General features: G+C 45.2%; 1 protein-coding gene across 13 annotated transcripts in view; it reads left to right on the top strand.

Annotated features, from left to right (window-relative positions):
- Slc24a2 (solute carrier family 24 (sodium/potassium/calcium exchanger), member 2) overlaps positions 1–21,594 on the top strand; it is a 247,529-nt gene that overhangs the window by 193,522 nt on the left and 32,413 nt on the right. For all 13 annotated transcript variants that reach the window (XM_006538349.3, XM_017320436.2, XM_006538347.4 and 10 more), the window contains 2 exons: positions 4,840–4,938; positions 8,767–8,885. In XM_006538349.3, coding sequence (XP_006538412.1) covers positions 4,840–4,938; positions 8,767–8,885 — 218 coding nt within the window. The remainder of the gene's footprint in view (positions 1–4,839; positions 4,939–8,766; positions 8,886–21,594) is intronic.

Genomic DNA, 21,594 nt, shown 5'->3' with positions numbered 1-21,594 from the left:
GACCAGATACTAGAAACTGTGATTTCTGATGGGAGAGCTTTGCACAGAGCAGACCAGCCAGTGCCGTGGTCCAGAGTGGAAAGTCACACAGTGTTCTCAAGAAATAGGAGAATGGGGCTAGCCTGAATGGAGTAGACCAAGAAGGGGGTGGGGGGGGATAGCGACAGGGTGGTCAGGGATTAGTTAGAATCCTGCCGGCAGTTGTAAAGACCTGTACTTTCACTTTGACCTGGAGATACATTGCAGGCCATCAACCAAAAAAAAAGGATTAATATGACCTAATTTATCTGTCCCCTGGGTGCTAAGATGACAGAGATGTAAGGGAAGAAGAGGACACACCAGCTGGCTGAAATGTTCCTCTCCAGGGAGGCTCAGGGTGGGACTCAGGAAGTGGGGGCTGGAGAAAGAAATGGGCTGAGATAATGTGAGAACAGAAATACCTCATTGGCTGATGGGTAGCTTAAGAAAAAGAGGAGCGCTTGGGATGACTCGAGGCACCACCCCTGGTCTGTCAAAGCCTTGTCAGAATGAGGATGGCCTGTCCGCTTGAGTCCAGTCCAGGCTTTCATGAGAAAAGACAAAGGAGCACATGGGCGTAAGGGACGAGAGCTCAAGTGACCTTTGGCTTTCAAAGCTACCTGTCAAGCCCTGAACTTCAAAGAAAGAGACAGAAATGGCGGGTTTGAAACACAGAAATAGACTTGCTTTCAAGTCTCTCTCTCTCTCTCTCTCTCTCTCTCTCTCTCTCTCTCTCTCTCTCTCTCTCTCTCTCATTTTTTTCCTCCCCAAGTGGCTGGCTCCCTTTATATCTGTTTCTTTAGTCCCATTTTTCTTTCTGCATTGCTGAAACTCAGGCTGTAACAGTCTGGACCTGATCTTGTCACAAGCCCAAAGGGTCCCTTGTGACAGTTGCCTATCACAAACTTGGTGGGGGAAAGATGTAGGGATTCCCAGGGGACTGTTTTAATTAATTTATAGCAGGACAGAAGCCAAGTTTACTTCTCGTGAGTGACCAGGTTGTCCGGCAGAGCTTGAGATTTCTATGTTACCTCGGAGTGATCCAGCCAAGGATTCTGGTGGCTGTTTTTTCTCAATTTATTCTCCTTCCCAGGAAGCCCTCGGCTCCCATCTTTTCCTTCCAAACTTCCTGACCACCCCCTCAACGCACCCTCCTGTGAGGACACTCAGCTGGTACTCTCGCACATTTCAGATCAAACTAAACTATCCTAAAATTGTGTGCCAGGTTTGACGTAGGTGCCTCACGATCCCAGCCGAGTTTGCTATTTCCGAGGCTTCTAAGTATACAAATATCTGTGGCTATATAAAAAAGGCAACACCTTCAGGGTTTGCACCGCAGCATAGGGGATATTTTTAAAGCTGCTTTGGATCAGGCTAAAAAATCACTCCGTGGCTCACCTTGAAAAGTATTCAAAGGTGTCTTGATTTGTTCTTGCCAGACACAAAGCAGCGTGGTGGTTTCTTACGCCCATCCTCTGTGCCCCCACCTAAATGTGAGCCTAACACTTAGAGGTGATTTCTAGAGGATTCCCTGAAACTCCAGCACCAATCCAACAAGCTGAACTGAACATGGCTTCCTTTGTCCGACTCTGCCTTTCCCCTTCAGGAGTGTGCGTGCTGGGTGTGGAAGGTGGGCCTTGCTAAAAACCTAAACTTCAAGAAAAAAAATCCCATCAGATATGGGTGCCATCATCAGCTCTCAGAATGAGAAGAGTCTCCATGTCAGAACAGAGGGACGAAGGACAGTCTTACTCTCATGCTGCGGGAGGAAAGAAATTGAAGAATTTCTTGCCAGCCTTGGTAGCTTTGCACAGCTGCCCATGGGACTAAATGCCAAGAGCAAAAGGCAACAGGTTGGCCCCCGTTTTTCAATAGCACAGGAAGCTAAAGACCTGCTACCCTACTTGGGGAAAACAATGACACACACAAGTAAGAAAAACCATCCTGGATGGTCACGTGACTAGGATCACAACACCCCAGCCCCACCACCACACCCCAGGGTATCTGCCATGGTTCTTATAGAACTTGGGGAAACCACACCAGGTATGGCCAACTCTGTGTTGAAGGATGTTTCGTGACAAAGAGAGTGGCTACAATGGTTCATGACCAGGAGTCCCTTTTAAAAATCATTTCTCTCTGACACACATATAAGCCGTGGGAGGAATATTGTAAACATGGACAGTCCATGACAGCCACTCTCCTGTACATATTCTCTGCTGTGATTTGTGACTTGAGGGCATTGGTTGGGCTAGGTTGGTTTACATAGGCTTGCTTCTCCTGCACCCCTTTCTACTTTGTTACTGTGTGATACACACTTTTAAAACAAGGTATCTGATCTCCTAATTTCATAGACATACAAAGTGACCTAAGCTCAAAGGTGGACTCCCACCATAGCAGAGTTTTGTTAGCAGAAACTCCAATGAAATTGCAGAACCTCCTTTTGCCTCTCTTGGGTACAAAACGAATGATTTGGAGTCTCCCTGGAATTGTCTTCCATGAAAAGTGATCCCTTTAGACTTAAGATTTCAGGGTCCTAAGAGCCACCAGTCCCATCTGCCTGGTGCTCAGAGAAGAGCACCAGGCAGCCAGGAAATGCCTGGCATCTGCCAGGCCACCAGCAGGCTGCCGTACCTCTACCTGTCTCCTTTACCATTCTTCTTCTCTTCCTTCCCATGCTTCTTTTTGCTCCCTTCTTTTTCTCGTCCCCAGAATGACTTTCCCTTCCCCCCTCTCCTTTCCACAGTTTACCTTTCCATTCTTACAGCCTCTGAGTTAGTCAGTTCTCCATCACAGTGACAATGCTCTGGAGAAAAACAACTCAAAATGAGCGAAGATTTATTTTGGCTCCTGGTTTCAGAGTTCCCCCATCACCTGTATGGATCCAAGGGAAGGCAGAATGTCTCGTCAACAAAAGCCTGGGGCAAAGGCTACTCACTTTGTAGTGCCTGGAAGCAAAGAGAAGTAACAGGAAAGAGATAGGGCCCTTGCAAAGCCATGTCTTCCTGCAACGGCACCTTGCCCATCACAGTGTACACTACCTCCACTGGCCTACTTAAATGTCTAATCCACCAATGAAGTAAATCACTGGTAAGGCAAGAACACAACCTGTTTTCTCTGAAAATATACTCACATACGGGGAGATACGAGACTAATCCCCTCGATATCACTCACCTGGTCAAGTTGACCATCACAATTAGCTATCACACAGTCCACACCACATTCTGACCTTCCCTTCTGTTTTTCATTGCCCCACCCCCTTACCTTTGGGAGCACAGTTGTGCAGCACACTCATTGCCTAGACCAACAGCTTTGTATAGCAAGAAATTAAGTCAGGGGCTGGCAAGATGGCTCCATGGGTCAAGAGCTGACCACCAAGCCTGTTAGCCTGCCTTCCATCCCCGGCACACACGTGGTAGAAAAAGAAAACTTACACCCATGAGCTGTTCTCTGACCTCCACATGTATGCTGTAGCATGCACATGCCCTCCCAATTTAAAAAAAAAAAAAGTTTCAAAAATGTAATGGATTGAAACACAAAATAAATTTAAATTCAGTAGTTTATAATGTTGCTCAAAACACATTTTAAAAGAGGAAGAGAGGTTTGGGTTATTGGCTAATGGAGCTGTGAGCAGAAACGACACCATCCTGGGTCACCTTCACATATGTGTTCACATGTTCAATGACTCTGAATCCACCATAGAAGTCACCATTCTAACCTGCCAGAGTCCAACGCATGGGGAAAGAGAGGTACGGGTGCTCATCTGCCATGCCCAGTCTTGGAGGAGGCTCTCTCCAAAAGAAATAGTTTCATTTGATTTGCTTCTAACTCGAAAAGAAGAATAAGATTCCCCACCCCACCCCACCCCCAATAACATGCTGTTAGGTAACACAACCATCAAGAAAGCCCAGTAGAAAATTGTGGGGCTCGGGGTATTTTAAGGAACACATTATGCTGGAATCTACACAGTAATCAGCTCGTTTAAAATGAGAATCTTTTGTACCTTGAATATTCCCAAGGAAGAAAATCAAAGATTAAGAGAGAGAAATGTGCTTCGTGTCCCTACTCGCTACACTTTGCATGACTGTCTTGTGTGCTTGTCGCATGCGTTTGCCCACTAATTGTGTCAATAATGAAGACAAAATGTGCAAGACACTTGTGGCACAGCTGTTCACGGTGATTGCTTCGAGCATGGTACTTCTTTCCCAGAGTGTCTCATCTCCAACATGCTCAGTTCATCCTTCTTTGCCCTAAATCCCCAAATGGGATCCGTGGCCGCCTTCTTGCTTTAATTGCAGCTGACTCAGCTTTTTCTGGAGAGCTGTGATGTCTGCCCCTGACTCCTTTGGAAGCTGCAATCATGATGAAACACTTGAAAACCAAAGTCAGTGTGAAGGACGGGCTGGCTTGGCTTTCCTTCCCAGCCATTGTCCAAAGCAGATCTGGAATGAGCATTTGATTCTAAAGCCGCTGTGGGTCTTCAGCCTTGTTTGGGGTTCCAGCGGTGGGTAGAGGTGGTTTGGGAGATGATGGGTGTTTTCATGAATTTTGTGAGCAGCTGGAGGGGAGGAAGAGGTCCAAGTCACACCTCCCCTCTATGGTCCGGCAGCTTGCAGATAGATTCTCAGATAGAGAACCGAACTGGGCTGAAGAATCCACCAAGGTAAGAGAGCGCCCCGCCCCCATATAGGTTGAAAGGCATTTGGGCTGCACTGCACAAAATGTGTGCTCACTGCTGTCAGGACGCATAGAGAGACCGCCCGCCTGCTTTGGCAATCCTTCTTCCTCACTCTGTCTCTCTCCTGCCACTTTCTCTTGCTTCAGGGAGGTTCAGAGAAAAAGCTTCAATTCTCCACAAGATCGCCAAGAAGAAATGCCAAGTGGATGAGAATGAGAGGCAGAATGGGGCTGCCAATCATGTGGGTGAGTGAGAGACCCATCCCTTGTCCTTCCCTGGTGGGGGTGGGGGGAGGGAGGGAGAGGCAGAGAGACAGAACCAGTGTGGGAACCCCTGCCCCAGTCCTAGTTCAGGCCCTTCCTAAACAATGAAATGAGTTCTTCTTCTCCCCCTGGGACAGGACAGGAATGAACATGTATGTCTCCAGTAACACTTAGGGAATCCACAGGGAAGAGTAATTGTAACCAAAATCACCAGATTTGACAGGAGACACACTCTAGTCATCTATGTCATTAGCATTTAGCCAAAGGTGAGAGTCCTGCTTCTGTATGTGTGACTGGTGATCAGACTGTATATCTGTGACACTGCTCACGGCACCCCCAACTCACCACCCACTCACCCAACAGGGTCCTTTCAAATCATGCCATTTCCTCTTTCTTAAGAATTCAGCACCATCAGTGCTGGGGAGATGTGTCAGCAGATAAAGTGCCTACTATGTGTGAGGACCTACGTCTAGATCCCAGCACCCACACAAATGCTGGGTGGGCCCATCTGTACTCTCAGCACTTAGGAGCCAGGGACAGAAGATTCCCCAGGGCAAGATAGCTAGCTAGACTGGCCAAATGAATAAATTCTGGGCTCGGCAAGAGACCCTTAGTAAAGAAAATGGATATCAACCTTTGGCCTGCATACACATGTGCACACATGTACACCAACATACACACACACACATGAGCTCACACTACATATACACAGGCCAAAAAAATAAAGCTAGGCAAAAGCAACCTAGGTCTGTCTTGGCTGACTCTTCTAGAACTTCTGTGTGACCAGATTGTGACATTCAGGCATCTTATTTTAACTTGGGACATCATGTTCCTTTTCTCCTGTCTGTAACTATAATATAGCTCTCAATTCTAAATTCAGACTAAATTTAACCTAATCTGGATCCATGCTGTAAACGAAGCTATTGCCCAAGTGACTAAAATTATCTGCCGACAAATCTCAACAGTTTTGCCCTCAAAATACTCCATAGAAGACTTCCTGCCTCTCCTACCATCCTGGATTCTAACCCAGGCACAATTTCAACCAAGGAGCAGTTAAGAGTCATTTGAGTATTTGTGGAGAAAGTGGACAGAAATCAGTTCAAGTGTTAACCAGGATTGGGTCATGAGTTTCGGGGTTTTGTCTGATCCTCTCTGCTTCCGTGGACCTGGGCACGTTTTGCAGAATGAACGGAATGTGGCTTTGTATTGTAAAGTGAACAGGGAACATTACTGCCCAGCTAAGCTCTGTGTGTGTGTGTGTGTTTTTTTTTTTTTTTTTTTTTTGGTTCAATTACAAGGGCTACTTTTTTTTAACTGTTTGTTAGTTTTTCTTTTGTGGGATGAAGTAGCTTGGAACAGAATGGTTTGTGTGTCTGGGTTCATTCCCAGACCTTCTCTTGCTAGTGAAGCTAGTGAATGTAGCCTTAGATGTAATCATCCATGACAAATGACCCCAAGGAACGTCCTGCTGATGGGACCAGTGAAGGACTTGGTACCGGGGGGGGGGGGGTGCGCGGGGGGTGAGTGTGTATCAAAAATCTATGCTTTTTTAAACCTCAGGATTTATTTTCATATTTTTGTTAAAATAAAGACTGTGGTGTAAAAGCACACTCATTTCTGAGACTGTGTATGGGAAGTGGGTTCATTTGTTTGTTTGTTAGTTTGTTTTGGGGTTGGTTTTTTTTTTTTTGAGACAGGGTTTCTCTGTATAGCCCTGGCTGTCCTGGAACTCACTTTGTAGATCAGGCTAGCCTCGAACTCAGAAATCCGCCTGCCTCTGCCTCCCAAGTGCTGGGATTAAAGGCATGCACCACCACGCCCAGCTTCGGGGAAGTGAATTCTTACTTGTCTATGTCTCTCCTAGAGGAACTAAAACCCCTTTGGATCCCTCTGCCCTGGGATTTTGGGATCCAGCTTGGCCTCGGCAATCTGTTCCTGAGGCCATATGAGGGCTTTCATGTCCCTGACGTACTTAGTATGTTTTAGTTTAGATAATTGAATGAGCTATCTAGCATGGCTACAGGCGGCAGAGTATCCCACAACCCTGATGTTAGTAATCATAGCTGGATCATGAAAGCCCAGATTCCTGTACCTTCCAGACCTTCATTCATACCTCGGGGCACCATGATTGTATTTGTGAGCATTTTGCTAAGATTTTCAGTATTTGACTGTTTCAAACCAAACATTTTTATGAAGTCCTTTTTGTTGCGGGGCATAATAGGGTCTCACTATATAACCCAGGCTGGCCTTGAACCTGTGACAGTCCTCCTACATCTACCTACCAAGTGCTGAGATTTTTCTTATGCACTAATGAGAGAAATATTTGGTCCTTCTGAAGTTGCTAAGAAAAAGATCCTGTTCTCCCACGAGCATCCTGTGGCTGCTCACATCTGGCACAACTTAGCAGACTGGTGTCCAGCCACCCTTACTCCTGGCTCACTCCCTCCTCGCCCTGAACAGAATTGGTGCCAGTAGGAGCTTTTCTTTTTTTCTTTATTTACTTTAAAGATCTATATTTCATTTTTTTGTGTGTGTCTGTATGTGACCCATGTGCTCACAGGTGAACATGGACCCCAGAAGAGAGCATTGGACCACCTAGAACTATAGTTGAAGGCAGTTGTGATCCACGTGATATGGGGAACTGGGAACTGAACCCAGTTCTTTGAAAGAGCAGCAAATGCTCTTAACTGCTGAGCAATCTCTGCATCCTCAATGAGAGACTTTCTATTTCACTCCTGCTTAAGTCCCCATTGAACCTAATGGGGCCTGAGCACTGGTCACCTGGAGTGGCTTCTCTTAGCCCTGGACAGAAGATATCTTGCAAAAAGCAACTGCAGTGACAGAGATTCAGATTATTCATTTCTGGCTTGGCCAGGCCCTCTTCTGAGTGATTTTCACACACTTTCCTACCTCTCTGTCAGTGAGGCAGTGGTAGCAGCAATAGCAGTCCTGGTAGTACCAACTTCTGCAGGTAAGAAAATTGGATGCCACAGAGGTTGAGGCAGTTGCTGAGGGTCATACAGCACAAACTGTAGAGTGAGAGTCAAAACACAGGCCCATCTGGTTCCTAATGTGACAGAGTCCTGGGCCCTTTGAGCCTCTTCTCCTGTCCCAGGAAAACATGACTGCATTTGTTAACCCGTAGCGTCTCTCTGGCTTGCTCTCTCACTCAGCCATGTTCCTTGTCTCAGCACCACCACCCCCTTGCTTTTCTTGGAACAGGACACCCAGTGCAGAATGTGCTGTGAGCGTTCTCAGGATTGTAAGAAAACGCAGGTGGCCAAATCCTCTCCCAGCACAGGCAGTTTCGAAGACAGAGTATTAGAGCAGAAAACAGAGGACCCTGCCTGGCTGTCAGCCACAGTGAACCATTCACCATACAGGGGGTGTTCCAGCCCAGTGGAAAGGGGCGCCTGACCAAGATGGCAGGCTGATGATGACTGAGTATAGCCTAGGATGTGGTACCACAGACAGTGTCCTTTGCAGGGAGGTACAAATGTAAGGGTGATCCAGCTATCTCTCAGTCTGTATCTAAATGTCTAATGGTATGTATCTGTGTCCTTGCATGTCCCAGCACATGATGATGGGGCCAATGATGTCATGTGTGAGTCAGAGCTATGGAGAGGTAAGGGACAGAACACTAGGCAGCACAGACTAAAAGGTAAAAACCCTTTGCCAATACCCAACACCAGCTTCAGGTCTCTGATGCTCTCTGCTCACCTTCTGATCCCCATTTTAGAGCACTCATTCCAACATGGACCTTTATTCCCACTGATTTTGATCATTTTCTGTGTTTAAATTCTGCTGCAGAAAAAATTGAACTCCCCAACAGCACAAGCACAGAGGTGGAAATGACGCCATCGAGCGAAGCTTCGGAACCCGTCCAGAATGGAAACCTCTCCCACAACATTGAAGCTGCAGATGCCCCGGTATGATGTCTGAGCATGACAGTACAGCTTCCTTGGTGCCCCATCTCCCAGCTGATTCATATATGTGTCTCCCCCAGGGCCTCGCACGGGGCAACCTCTGTGTACACTGAATGAATACCCAAACTCTCTAAGCTATCTATCATCTTCTCAGGGTGAAGGGAAGGTCAGATGTCTCAGAAAGGCATACACTAATGTATGGTAAAGCTTGGTGGCTATGGTTTTAAATTCGGTGCTAAATATCAAAGAACTCACAGTCATCACACCTTCATGAGATTTTTTTATGTATGTGGTTGATGTTAATAATCTTTGGCCCCGCCCAAAGTTCAACCACAACCAATGAACTGTTCTTCCTAGAAGTAATAATAACTAACATCTATCAAACACCTACTATGAGCCCATACGTGGTACTAGATGCTTTAGGATTGGCCATCTTCACACCTCACAGCTGAGAGTACTGGCATTGGCACCTCCACCGTACAGCTGAGGAAGCCAAGTCCACTGAGATGAAGTGGTTAACGGGTTAACTAGTTGCAGTAGTGAGCTGAGACGCCATCTCAGGTATGTCTAAGTGCAGTCCCCGAGCTGTTTCCACCACGAGCACTGCCTTTAGACCACAGTTTCTCAAACGGTGAGCAGACCCAAGTGGTGCTGGCTGGATGTTTGGGTCTTGTGCTGAACAAATCAACCAGAACTTCTAAAGCATGGGACCTCAGTTTTGCATCTCACCAAGGATCCTCCATCAAAGCTTTCACAGACAGAAAGGCACTTTAAAATCCTCATGTGGGTGGGGAGGACGGTGATTCTGACTTTGGAGTGCTATAGTAAGGCCCAAGGCATGGAATGGAATTGGCTTCCCAGTGATGGTGGTGCTACCTAACATAGCACCATCCTAAAGTTTGCAAGCAGTCTCGTCCTGAAAGTTTTCCCAATGAGCTGTTATACGGTGCTCACAAAGAGAACCGAGCCTATGGCCAGTGTGTTCTGGCACCTCCTTCTTTTATGTCAAGAAATGGGGGCCATCTGACCTCTAGAAAAAGTGTGTAACTGCCTGCCTGCTGCCCATCTCTAAGAGTAATTTAGAAGGATAGTCTCAGCATTTATCCGCAGAGAGCACAACGCTCTCTGCCCTTGTGTCCTCTGCCTTCCAGCTTCTCACCCTCCTGCCCAGAGCCCTGGGCTGCCACCCGCCGTGTCAGTCAGCACTCATCATCTGGCAGGGCAGAGCGGCTTATGTCCGCATGGATAAGCAGCATGTGGTGGCAGGAGGCAGGCCCCAAGGACGTCTGGCTGCCCTCAGGGCTGGCACAGTCACAGGTGTGCAGAGGGACACCTCATCACCATGATACCCCATCTGGCTGGCCAAGGGACATCTGTGTCCCTTCAAGGAAGGACCGTGCTGCAGGGGAGCGAAAGTCTCACTGACCCCGGTCCCTTGAGCTGCCCCAGGTCTCAGTACATGGAGATGGGCAGATTTGTGTGCTGTGCTGGCTGGACTGAAGAGCAGTCAAGCTGTCAACGTCATCATGATAGCTGACTACAGGGTGACATGCTGGTTTGTTCCAAAGCCACAGGGCAAGATGCCAACCTAACGTCTCCTCCTCCTCCTCCTCCTCCTCCTCCTCTTCTTCCTCCTCCTCCTCTTTCTTCTCCTTCTCTTCCTCTTCCTCCTTAAAGCACAAATCCTGAAAATACTGCCTAATTGGTGCTATTGTGAGAGCTAAATGTGGCTTTGGCATAGAGCCACATGCTAGTTGCTTACATCATATGTCCAAACTCGATGCTTGAATAGCATTCTTCCTTAAAGAGTTCCTTGTAGGTAAGTGAAGGAGGTTGTATAAGTATACAATTTTAGTGGGTATTGGCGATTTAAATAAGTCAGCTAACAAACATTTGGTAGCTAATAATGGCCCAGATTAATCATGGAGGACTCTGAACACAGTGCTCTGGGAGCCTGCCCCACCAAAACAAAAACAAAAACAAAATCCTAACTGGGGAATATATGAAAGCTCCGTAAAACATGTAACATTTGAGCTTGGTACTGGTGGGTGGAAGGAATTTTGTCACTCAGAGAAGAAAAATGAAATAACAACCTAGGCAGGTATCCAAAAACATATTTAGTGATTGCTGAGCAAGATGGTAGACCAAAAACCAAGCTTTTAGCTACTTTATGAATTCTTCTTTCTTCCACCCTTCTCCACTCCTTTTCTTCTACTCTTTCAACTCTCTAACACTACTCTCTAACTCTCTAACACAACTACTTAACAAACCCTGACTAACAGCAACTCACCCCACCCTCTTGGGGCCTCCCACTTATATACCCTCTGAAAAGTCCCCAGATGTCACAATCACAGAAACTGCCTACTGCAGGCAAAATCACACCCCTGCTAGAGTGCAAGGCAAATCATAGTCACCTGCTGAGGGCAGTCTGAAGCAGCCCCATCTCTCACACCTAGGATTAAAACAAAAATATGTTCCCATAATATTTCTGTTTGTTTTTTTTTTATAACAAACCAGAACTCCAAAATTTCAACAGGGAGTGCAAACTGGCTTGAGGTTCTTCACCCACCCATCAGATCAGAAGGCTCTCAGTGTTCGTCTGGGTCAACAATGAACTGGGCTCCGAGCAGCCCACATAAGACTGATGGCCACAGGGACAGAGAGAGCGAAGGAGGATGAGAGCACAGGGAAGTGCAGAGCCCTCTGGAAAGCCTTGCTGAGGAGGTATCCTGCAAACTAAGATGGAGCCTGCCAAAGGCACAGCAATAGGGGGCAAAAATGAGCTCGGTGTGTTTGGAAACAGAGGGAGACAAGAGACAAGAGCAGGAAGACTTTTAGATGATGGGATGTTCATTCTTCCTGGGCAGCAACAAGTCGCTGGGCATCCTAGATGTGATTTGCACTAGCAGAACACCCTAAGGCTGCATTTAGTCTGTCTTTAAAGCAATAACGAGGCCGAGAGAGGTCCATGTGGGGTTGATGGAGTCTGGGCAGTGCAGTAGACCCAGAGGAGGACATCGGTGCATCATGAGGCATGCTGTGCATGATGGCCAGCTCTTGAGGGTGAGGATCCTTAAAGGATTTGGAGAGTAATGGCAACTTCTGGGTGTTTTGCAGTAAGACGGCTCATTTTGTTCAAGAAGGGAGCAGGGGGCTAGAGGTGTGGGTTGGTAGTAGGGCACTTGCCTAGCATGCACAGGGCTGAGTTCCAGGTCATGAACCACAAAAATGAGGGGAGAGCAGAATAGAAGAAAAGCAGGCACAGAACAGTGAGTTGAGAACCCAGAAGCTTGTGGGTCCATAAACCAGTGTCTGTATGACCCAAGGGGCTAGAATAGTTTATACATTTTCAAAATGTTTTTGTGAAAAAGAGAAGCAGGAACATATGGAACAGGGACCATATGGACCCCAAAGCCTGAAATATTTACTGTCTAGCCCTTTGTGGAGCGCGGGGGAGGGGGACTGCTCGTGCCCAATATAGACCATCTGTAGTCTCTAAAGAGAAAGCTCTCCTATACGGATTTGGAAGCCTTGTTAAGGGGAAAGGCACTGTGCCAAAGTGTATCCTAGATTGTGAGATTCGACAGAACGCTGCCTGATATGCTAAAGGGAAAAGAGGGAACGAGCGTGTAAGCCTTGGTTTGGGACACTGCTGGAGAACTTAGCAGTGCAAGTTACCCTGCCAGAGACTTCACCGTATGTGGGGTTTGTACATTGTACCAGGTCATTGTGTTGCCTAGTCAAAAAAAAAAAAAAAAAAGAGTAACTACAATAAAAATAGCAATTTGCCTAGCACATACAAAGCCCTGACTTCAACCCCCAATACTACAAAAAGGGGGGAATCTGTAATCCTAGCATTTGGGAAGTGGAGACAAAAGGATTAGAAGTTCAAACTCATCCTCCAATACATGGTGATGACGGGTAAAATTAACACACTGTTCATTAGTCATTCAAACAGGTTACAGTGGCAAACCACTGGAGTCCAAATCTCAGCCTTTTTCCTTCCCAACTGTGTATACAGCAAGGTACTAAACCTCTCTGTTCTCCACATTTCTTCTCGGTGAAACAGTAATTTAAATTTAAAAAAATGCTTATCTTGTTAGTGTGAGGCTCAGCTGTTCTTTAAACAGTTCTTGAATGCAGTGAGCGCCTCACCAGGGTGTATTAACATTGGTAATGCTTAGAAAAATGCTTTTGGGTTGGCTATTAAGTAGCAGAGATGACATGGCTTTCAACCAGGTATTGCTTATGAGGTAAAGCATGGCTGGATTTCAGAGTTATCTCTGAGCAAAAATTGAGAAGCTATGATAAAAACTGGCCATAGAAAAACAGAAAATTCAGTTTAAAATATTCATTACAGGTGGATCAATTAATAAAGTGGTTCATTTTAATAATCAAATAAAAAAAGAAAAACAGGAAAGGGGGAGCTATCGGGAAGGCTGGGGTGCCTGCCTGGGAGGATTGGGTAGAGGTTTGGATTAGAGTAACAACTCCAGGGTAAGAGTGAAACAAGATTTGCAGTCAGGAAACTCTGGCCTCTTGGCACAGACTTGCAAAAATGACTCAGTGGCTCGGTTTTGTTAGTTCTCTGTCTTTCTATATTGTATCTTTATCAAGTTCCATGACAAGTGAGGTGCTCATCCCAACTTTATTCATAAAAATTCTGAGCCCATGTTACATACTCATTGCAGCTATTCTTCTGGAGGTTTAGCCCATCTCCTTAATTAACCTGCTATATTTAAAAAAAAAATTCAGATTTGAAAGTGAGTTTCACCTTGACACCTTAGGCAGGGGTTTTGTGACCCATGGCTGAGAAGAACATATGAAAAAGTTCTCGCATGTAGACCACAAGCCCTGTGCAGCAATCTTGCTGTGTGCTAGTCCATGCAACCAAGAGGACCCAACCTTCTCTACACTTCAGTATTGAGTCTCTTCTCACCTGCAGAGCCAGTGCTGTAGAAAAGGGAACTGGCACTGCCACAAGTTCGTCTGCCCCCCCCCCAAATTTAAAATGTGGATCATTTCCCTAGGCATAGACCCTAATGCTTTCCTACATTTTAATTCTGCCAGTCTGGGACAGCTTGCCTAGCAAGTAAGAGGGGGCAACCTGCATAGGATCCCCAGAACTGAGGAGGTAGGGGGACAGCCTCAAGGCATTTTAATTTTGCAATCTAGTCAACACACCGCATGCTCTGGGGTGTGCCTCTGTGAGGCATCTGAACTCTGCAGATACACAAAGCAAAGATCAGGGTCTAGCTAAGGAGCTCATTGGTTTAAATTATGCCTGCTTTTTATTTTACGATGAGCCCACTATATGGGCCTGGAAGTACTGGAACTCACCACATAAACCAAGCTACACTCTAACTCAGAGCTCTACCTGCCTCTGCCTCCTGAGTCCTGGGATTAAAGTGTGAGTGCCATGCCTAGCAATGCACCATAAAGGGACTACGTTTCTTTGCTCAATTCTGATCTCGTTTCATTTCACCTGAGACTGCTCTGTCCTTAGAGAGGGAAGTCTTAATTGTCCTTGTTTTGGTTGAGGCCCAGATATATCCATGGGTAAGAAAATTCATGTGGGAAAATTGCATCCCTGGATAGAAGGATGGGTGAATGGATGGAGAGACAAATGGATGGATGGATGGATGGATGGATGGATGGATGGATGGATGGACGGACGGACGGATAGATGGACAGATGGATGGATGGACAGATGTATAGATAGACAGACAGATGATGTGGAGAATGAAAAACAGGCATAGGATCTGTAAAATGCAGGCTCTGTTCTTATGTCCTCAGCTTATAAATTGCATATCACCACTCTGTGTTAAAACCCTCTTTTTGCATTTTAGAACTCAGCTCTGATGTATCTCTCCCTAGGTGTATCTCTTCCTTCCCTAAACCCAATAAGGTTTTCAGGACCTGATTTCTGCAGTCCCTATTCAGAGACTAAGTAAAGGATGAATAGAGGAAATGTGACACAAGTGACTGTGTGTTTAAATCTCTCCTTTAAAAAAGAATTAAATGCTTAAAAATATCTCCTGCCTCTTAAATCTAGGTTTCCAAGGGTGCTTTAGAAAAACAAATGCCATTTTCCAAGTTTATCATTTACTGCAGATTGGTGCTGTTGTGATCTGAGGGCTCCCTGGAAAGAACTGATAACGCAAGTGAATCAGACTGCCAGGTGTCATGGGAATTTCCAAAATTACCCATGCAGGTGGTGCCTGGAATCCATATTTTCTGTTTCTTCTGCAAATCATTACCCTTAACATAACAGCAAACATCTCTATCCACAGTGTTGGGGTTTAGCACAGGGACCCCACGCCCTCCTGTTAGCAGGGATGTGTGTGGATAGGAACAGATAAAGTGCTATGGGAGTTTAGAAACACCTTTATTTTCCTCGATTGGTGAAGTTGTCTGCCTCTTGGAACAGCCGTAGAGCACAGTGAGAGGATTTTACAACCATGAAGTGGTGGGAAGTGACCCAGCCAGGCCAGAGGGCAGTAGTGGGAGAAGGGGCCACACTTCACTGTGCAGGCAATGGGGATGTCAAAAGATTGCCCAGTCCATCTGGCTGGATGACTTCCTTAGAAAAGAAACCATCTGTGTCAGAGAGACCCCAACAGTAGCCATAAAATAGGCAAAGCTTAAAGACTATTGCTCACCAGGCCATTTCCAGGGCAGAAAGTATTTTTCATTATATTTTTAATGAAAAGTTGAAGATCTGTTTCCTGTATCCATTAACCTGGATAATATTTACCAAGTGCTGGATTCATTCAGAGGCCTTTTAATATATTTGTCCAACACAATATTTCTTATTAATTGTTTGGAAATTTCACACAATGCATCCTGATCACTCAATGCTTCCCACCCCCACCTCCCCCAGATCCACCCTCCCAGCCTTGTGCTCTCACCCTCAAAAAACAAATTAAGAAAAAAATACAAGTATAATTTATATTGCCTACATATTCATTTGAGCATGATCAAACTCACAGTGGCCAGCCCCTTGAAGATAACTGAGTCCTTTTAACATATTTTAAAAATGAAATAGATGCAAATTTAAGACTCTTTAAAGTCTTCTTAATTTGAATATTGACAAAGAATTATACCTTATTCACTGGGAAGCTTGTTGTTAATATTTGCACTTCCTGAGGAGTTTTGAGAATATTTGTTCATCTTTTACATGATATATCAGTAACTGACTATTATTAAAAGGAGGTAAACCTTCATTACCACCCTGGAAAAAATACTAGCATCAATAAACTGTTTCCAATGACTAATTCTAACCCAGTTGATAATAAGAGGCTAAAAAGGCGTTTATGGTTGCTTTTCTAATTCTCCACTTAGCTTCTGTGTGGACAAATCTTTTATGAATGTGTCAGCAATATTTACAAGTGCCTGAAAACACAGCCAAACCAGGGTACAGCAATGCAGAAAAAAATCCATCTTGTCCGTAGCTTGTGCCTCAGAATCACTTGGACAAAACACACAGTGAAGGGAAGGCGCTGAATTTCAATAGAGACACTTACATGCTGTTCTGCATGATTAGAAATGGCTTCTTGCCTTCCTGGAAAGCTGGGGTTCAGATTGCTACATCCCTCACAGCATACATGTTAAAAAAACAAAAAACAAAAAAAAAAAACTTGGTTTTTGTTCAGCGTCTAGTACAAGATGAAATTTTGGACTTGGCACTGCTCAGTGGAATCTTATTACATATTTCATGTGCTAAGTGTTTGATGCCAGAATTTTCTTCTGCACATAAAACAGGTTAATGATGTCACTATGTGGGGAATGAATCCCTTCCTTCCTACTACCTGCCGCAAATGTGTTCATTGTTTGAAGGAAATCTGTTTTCTATGAAAGATTACTTCTGTAAGTTCAGTATGTCCACACAGAAGGCAAGGCAAATGTCTTAGATGGTGCATCCCTTCTCAAAAGGATGGCTTTTGACTAGGGATCATCTCAACTTTGTGTATAAGAGACAATACAACAATATGCAGGGAGCTAAAGACTAAGGACATATTACAGAGAATAATGGGCATTGGTAGCAAATACAAGAGATCGGTAAGCCTCTCAGAACACAAAGGTAGGTAATTCTGAGACTCAAAAATGAATTTTTAAAGGACAGGTGAGAAGCAGATTAAATTAAGTAAATGCATTTTCTACTGAGCTGTGGAAAAGGATTAATATCCGTACAGTCATCTTACCAGTCCACTCAAACAAACCTTAGAAATGTCATGGATGGAGTGACTTACATAACACAAACTCATTTTCTCAGAGATCTGAGGGTCAAAGGTTCTAACCTCTAGTCAAGGCTCTTTCTGGCATCCTACGGAGCGCTCACGTGGTCTTCCCTCGTCACGTGGCCTTTCCTTGTCACGTGGTCTTTCCTAGTCACGAGGTCATTCCTTGGTGCTTGGAGGGGGGCACAGAAACGGGGGGGGGGGGGGCGGAGAGAAGCCTAGGGGCAGGAGACAAGCCAAGAAACAAGCACTCTAGGAAGCCTTTTTATAAGTAACTAATCTTTTCAGATCAGGCCCTAGCCTCACAACCTCATTAAATGTTAATCACTTCCTCAGAGTTCCCATCTCCAAACACAGCTCCCTGGGGAGGGGAGGTCTTGGCATGTTTGATGTGCTTGCAGTGGTTTGTATCCAACAGGACGCTCCCCTTCGGATAACTGAAGTTTTCCTAGATGGCTTTCTAGCTTCCCATCACCTGCTCTAAAATTTTTTTCTTCTTGGAGACTTTCCCGGTTTTGTTACAGAGGGAAGGCGAATGAAAATGTATCGCTCAGAGGGGTAGAGCCTTTCAGAGACCATCCCAGAACTCTGAGACTGCTTTGAACATAACTCAGCACACCTTGTTTGACAAGTCCACAAACTCGTTTTTTGAAATCCCAAAAGTTCAGATTCCAATGGTGACTTTTAGATTTTGAGTCTGTGACACTAGAACGATCTATAAGCCAGTAGTAATGTTTTTTGTGGCTGTCTTAGTTTAGGGTTAGTACTCCTGTGATGAAACACCATGACCAACTTCGGGAGGAGAGGGTTTATTTCACCCACAGTCCCAGATAATAGTTCCACATCGGGAACAGTGAGGGTAGAAATACCCTCAGGTTAGGAACCTGGATGCAGGAGCTAATGCATATCATGGAGGGATGCTGCTTACTGGCTTGTTCAGCCTGCTTTCTTATAGAATCCAGGGACACCAGCCTAGGGAGGGAACCACCCACAATGGCCTGGGTCCTCCCCCATTGATCACTAATTAAGAAAATGGCTTACAGCCAGGTTTAAAAAAAAAGATCATTTTATTGGTTTACATTTCAAATGATATCCCCCTTCCTGGTTACACCTCTACAACCCCCATCCTCCCTCCCTTTCGCCTCTATGAGTATGCTTCTCCACCCACTCTCCCACTCCTGACTCACTGCTCTAGCATCCCCCTACGTTGGGGCGTCAAACCTCCACAGGACCAAGGGCCTCCCCTTCCATGTGTACTCTTTGGCTGGTGATTTTTACGGCCAGATCGTATGGAGGCACTTCCTCAGTTCAGGTTCCCTCCTTTCAGATAACTATAACTTGTGTCAAGTTGACATAAAACTAGCCAGGACAGTGGGTCAGTCTTGTCCATAATCTGTGTTCTATTTCTGAAGTTGGTTGGCAAGGATGTCTGTCAGTATGTTGTTAGCCTCCATGAATTGGCCAGTACATTTTGTGAGAGAATAGAGACAGCCAGTTTGCACCATTTCCTCTGTGCCAAACACAGTTTAGCTGATGCTTACATAGCAGGCGCCCTGTGGAAGGCTCCAGGCACTTTCTACTAGGCAACCGGTTGTTGACCATAGAACCATTCACTGTTTTAAAGAATCACTGTGCATTTGGGTTAATTTTGCCTTAAAAGAAAAAAATTCTAGCACTGGTATTGTTTTTAAGCTGCACAGAGCTCCGAGTCAAGGTGTCACAATATTATGAGTCTTACCATCTGCTTAGAAGCTCAGTTTCCAATAGAAAGTCATCTTAAAGCTACCTACTGAATAACATAGTGATTTTCCTCAAGGCTGTGGAATTTCCCCTTCCTTTTTGTTTACAGAGTCTTCTATTTAATCCATTTGAACTAAGAGAAGAAAATTGAATTTTTGGTATCACTGCGGTTGACAAATGCTCAATAAATACTGGATGGGTGGACAGATGGAAGAAACCATTCCATTTCCACCTTCATATCAAATAAGTGAACTGTAGGACTCTATTGTTGGAAACGATATTATAATTCACATAATCAAATCTCTCTCCTGGAAGAAATTATCTTCCCGACTGTTTATTTTTAAGAGTGATAACAGCCATGTTTTGAGTGTTTGTTCTGTGCCAAACACTGATCTAAGTACTTTGCATGAATTATTTCAGGCCAGTGATTTAAAGGAAACTTCTAGAACAAAATTCCTATTTTAAACAGCTTTCTTTCAGACTTCCTATTTCATAGGAAGCACATGAGGAGTGGATCCGTGTCCATGGCATCTTTCTACAGCTGTCTCGTCATTAGATGAGACACCCTCAGGATGTCCTCTGGGAGCATCTTATGGGCTCACTGCCCTGGCCCACACACCTTTCATCAGTTCCCATGGAGACCTACTTGGAGAGATGATGCATGTTAGCAAAGAGCTTCTTTTTTAATGCTCTGGGCATAAAAAGAGAGAAAGGTAGTCCCAGGATAAAGACAGCACTGTTTTCTTGTGCAGTCTTCCCAGGAGGCATTCATAACCTTCAAAGACTGAATGACAGAGTCCGTAACTGACCCAGCCACATCTCAGCACTGCTGACATTAGTCCTAGGAAGGTTTATTATCATAAAGAGTTTCATTCATTTTCTACAATGTTCAATAGATGTCCATTTTAAAGGTAGCCAAAATAGATTGTCCACAGTTATGGGAGTCCGGGGTGGCATCAAGCAATGCAACCCACATAAAATCTCATCACTGGGCATTGCTGCCACCTTCCCCATCAGCGAACCCAGGGGGAAAGTAAGTCTGTCTTCTTGCCTGTGTTTCAGAGTCTGGTATTCACCAGTGTCTATAGCTCTTGCATTTCAGTTTTTTCAATATTTTTAAATCAAATTTCACAATTTCTCCCTTCCCTTTCCTTCCTCCAACATTTTGCATGCTCCCCACAAATTCATGACCTCTTTTTCTCTGTTATCATTACATATACGTGTGTGTGTGTGTGTGTGTGTGTGTGTGTGTGTGTGTGTGTGTGTGTGTATACATAAATATATAAATACAACTTGCTCATCTCATTTAGCATTACATGTGTGTGATTTGGTACTGGATAACCAATTGGGGGCTCCCCCTTGGGGAAGACTATGCCCCCAGCTTTCCTTAGCTATCTGTACTTTGTCTATGGGTGGGGCCCAGTGAGATTCCCCTTCCAAGTTAGCATGTCTGTTGGTGTCATCCTTATTCAGGTCTTCTGTTGGCACTGACATTGTTGAGGGTATCATGGGTGAATCTTCCCTGTCACTTCTAGGAGACACAGTTTCCTAGCAGGTTTCCTGATCCTCTGGCTCTTACAATCTTTCCAGGGGGATTGGGGGAATCGACTCTTTTTGAGAAAAAAAATTAGCTGTCCAGACAATCAAAAAATCAGTTCTAGGCTCAATATAATAAATGAGGAAATGTCTGTTAAGTGCTTAGCATTTGTTACAGCTGAGCTCTTAAATTTTTATTTGTATGTATGTGTGTGTGTGTGTGTGTGTGTCTTGGGGGGGTGTCAGTGGATGAGTGGTATGCAGGGCCTTCAGAGTTCAGAAACACTATATTTTTTAAATCAGGTTCAGGGGCTGAAGAGATGGCTCAGTCCTAAAGTTCCTGCCACACAAGCATGAAGACCTGAGAGCAGACCCATGCTAGCCAAGGAAAAGCCAGGTGCAGTGGTACACATCTGTAACTCCAGCACTGGAGGCAGAGACTGGCAGATCCCTAGAAAAAGCCAGATGCAGTGGTGCACATCTGTAACTCCAGCACTGGGAGGCAGAGGTGGGCAGATCCCTAAAAACCATTAGCCTGCCAGCATAGCTGAACCCATGAGCTCCAGGTTCATAGCCACAGTAGGTTAAATTTATTACAGAACAAAGCTGGGAAGCCTGATGTCACGGGTCACAAATGCCTACTCTGTTTGTGGCATTGAGAAAAGGAACAGTGTAGAATGGAGAAGAAATAGATCACTAAGGCCTGGCCTGGAATTGGGACCTTCTTTCAATAGGTCACTTCATCTCAGGGCCCTCATCCATCAACCAAGACAGATGGCCTTGGATGTGGGGCGCTTCCAACTCTGAAGCTCTTTGGCTGCTTCTCCTGGCACGTAAAGCCCCTTCGCTAAAAGACCCCAGAGCTTGACAACTGAAGTTGGATTTTATGATCTACAAGCACCCTCAGAAAGCTTGACTGACAGTCCCTCAGGGAGGTAGCCTCCTCAGGAGAGACAAAAAAAAAAGTTCTGCCTCAAGTTGGCAGGGTTTAAAGACCTGCTGACTGTGAGGTGCACCAGTGTCTGCAGGGGACGGAATGCCAGCCCATGACACTGTAGACACTGAGAGGATGCCTCATGGCACACTGAGGTGCTGCCAGTGGGGAGAGGCAGCACCTCTAAGTTCTGAAGTGAGTAGGGACAAGAGAGTAAGATCTTCACTTTCAACCTGAAGCAAATAAATCCCAGCTGAGCGGA

Source organism: Mus musculus, chromosome 4 (genome assembly GCF_000001635.26).
Source record: "Mus musculus strain C57BL/6J chromosome 4, GRCm38.p6 C57BL/6J".
NCBI lineage: Eukaryota > Metazoa > Chordata > Mammalia > Rodentia > Muridae > Mus > Mus musculus.
This window is presented reverse-complemented; position numbering and strand designations above follow the sequence as displayed.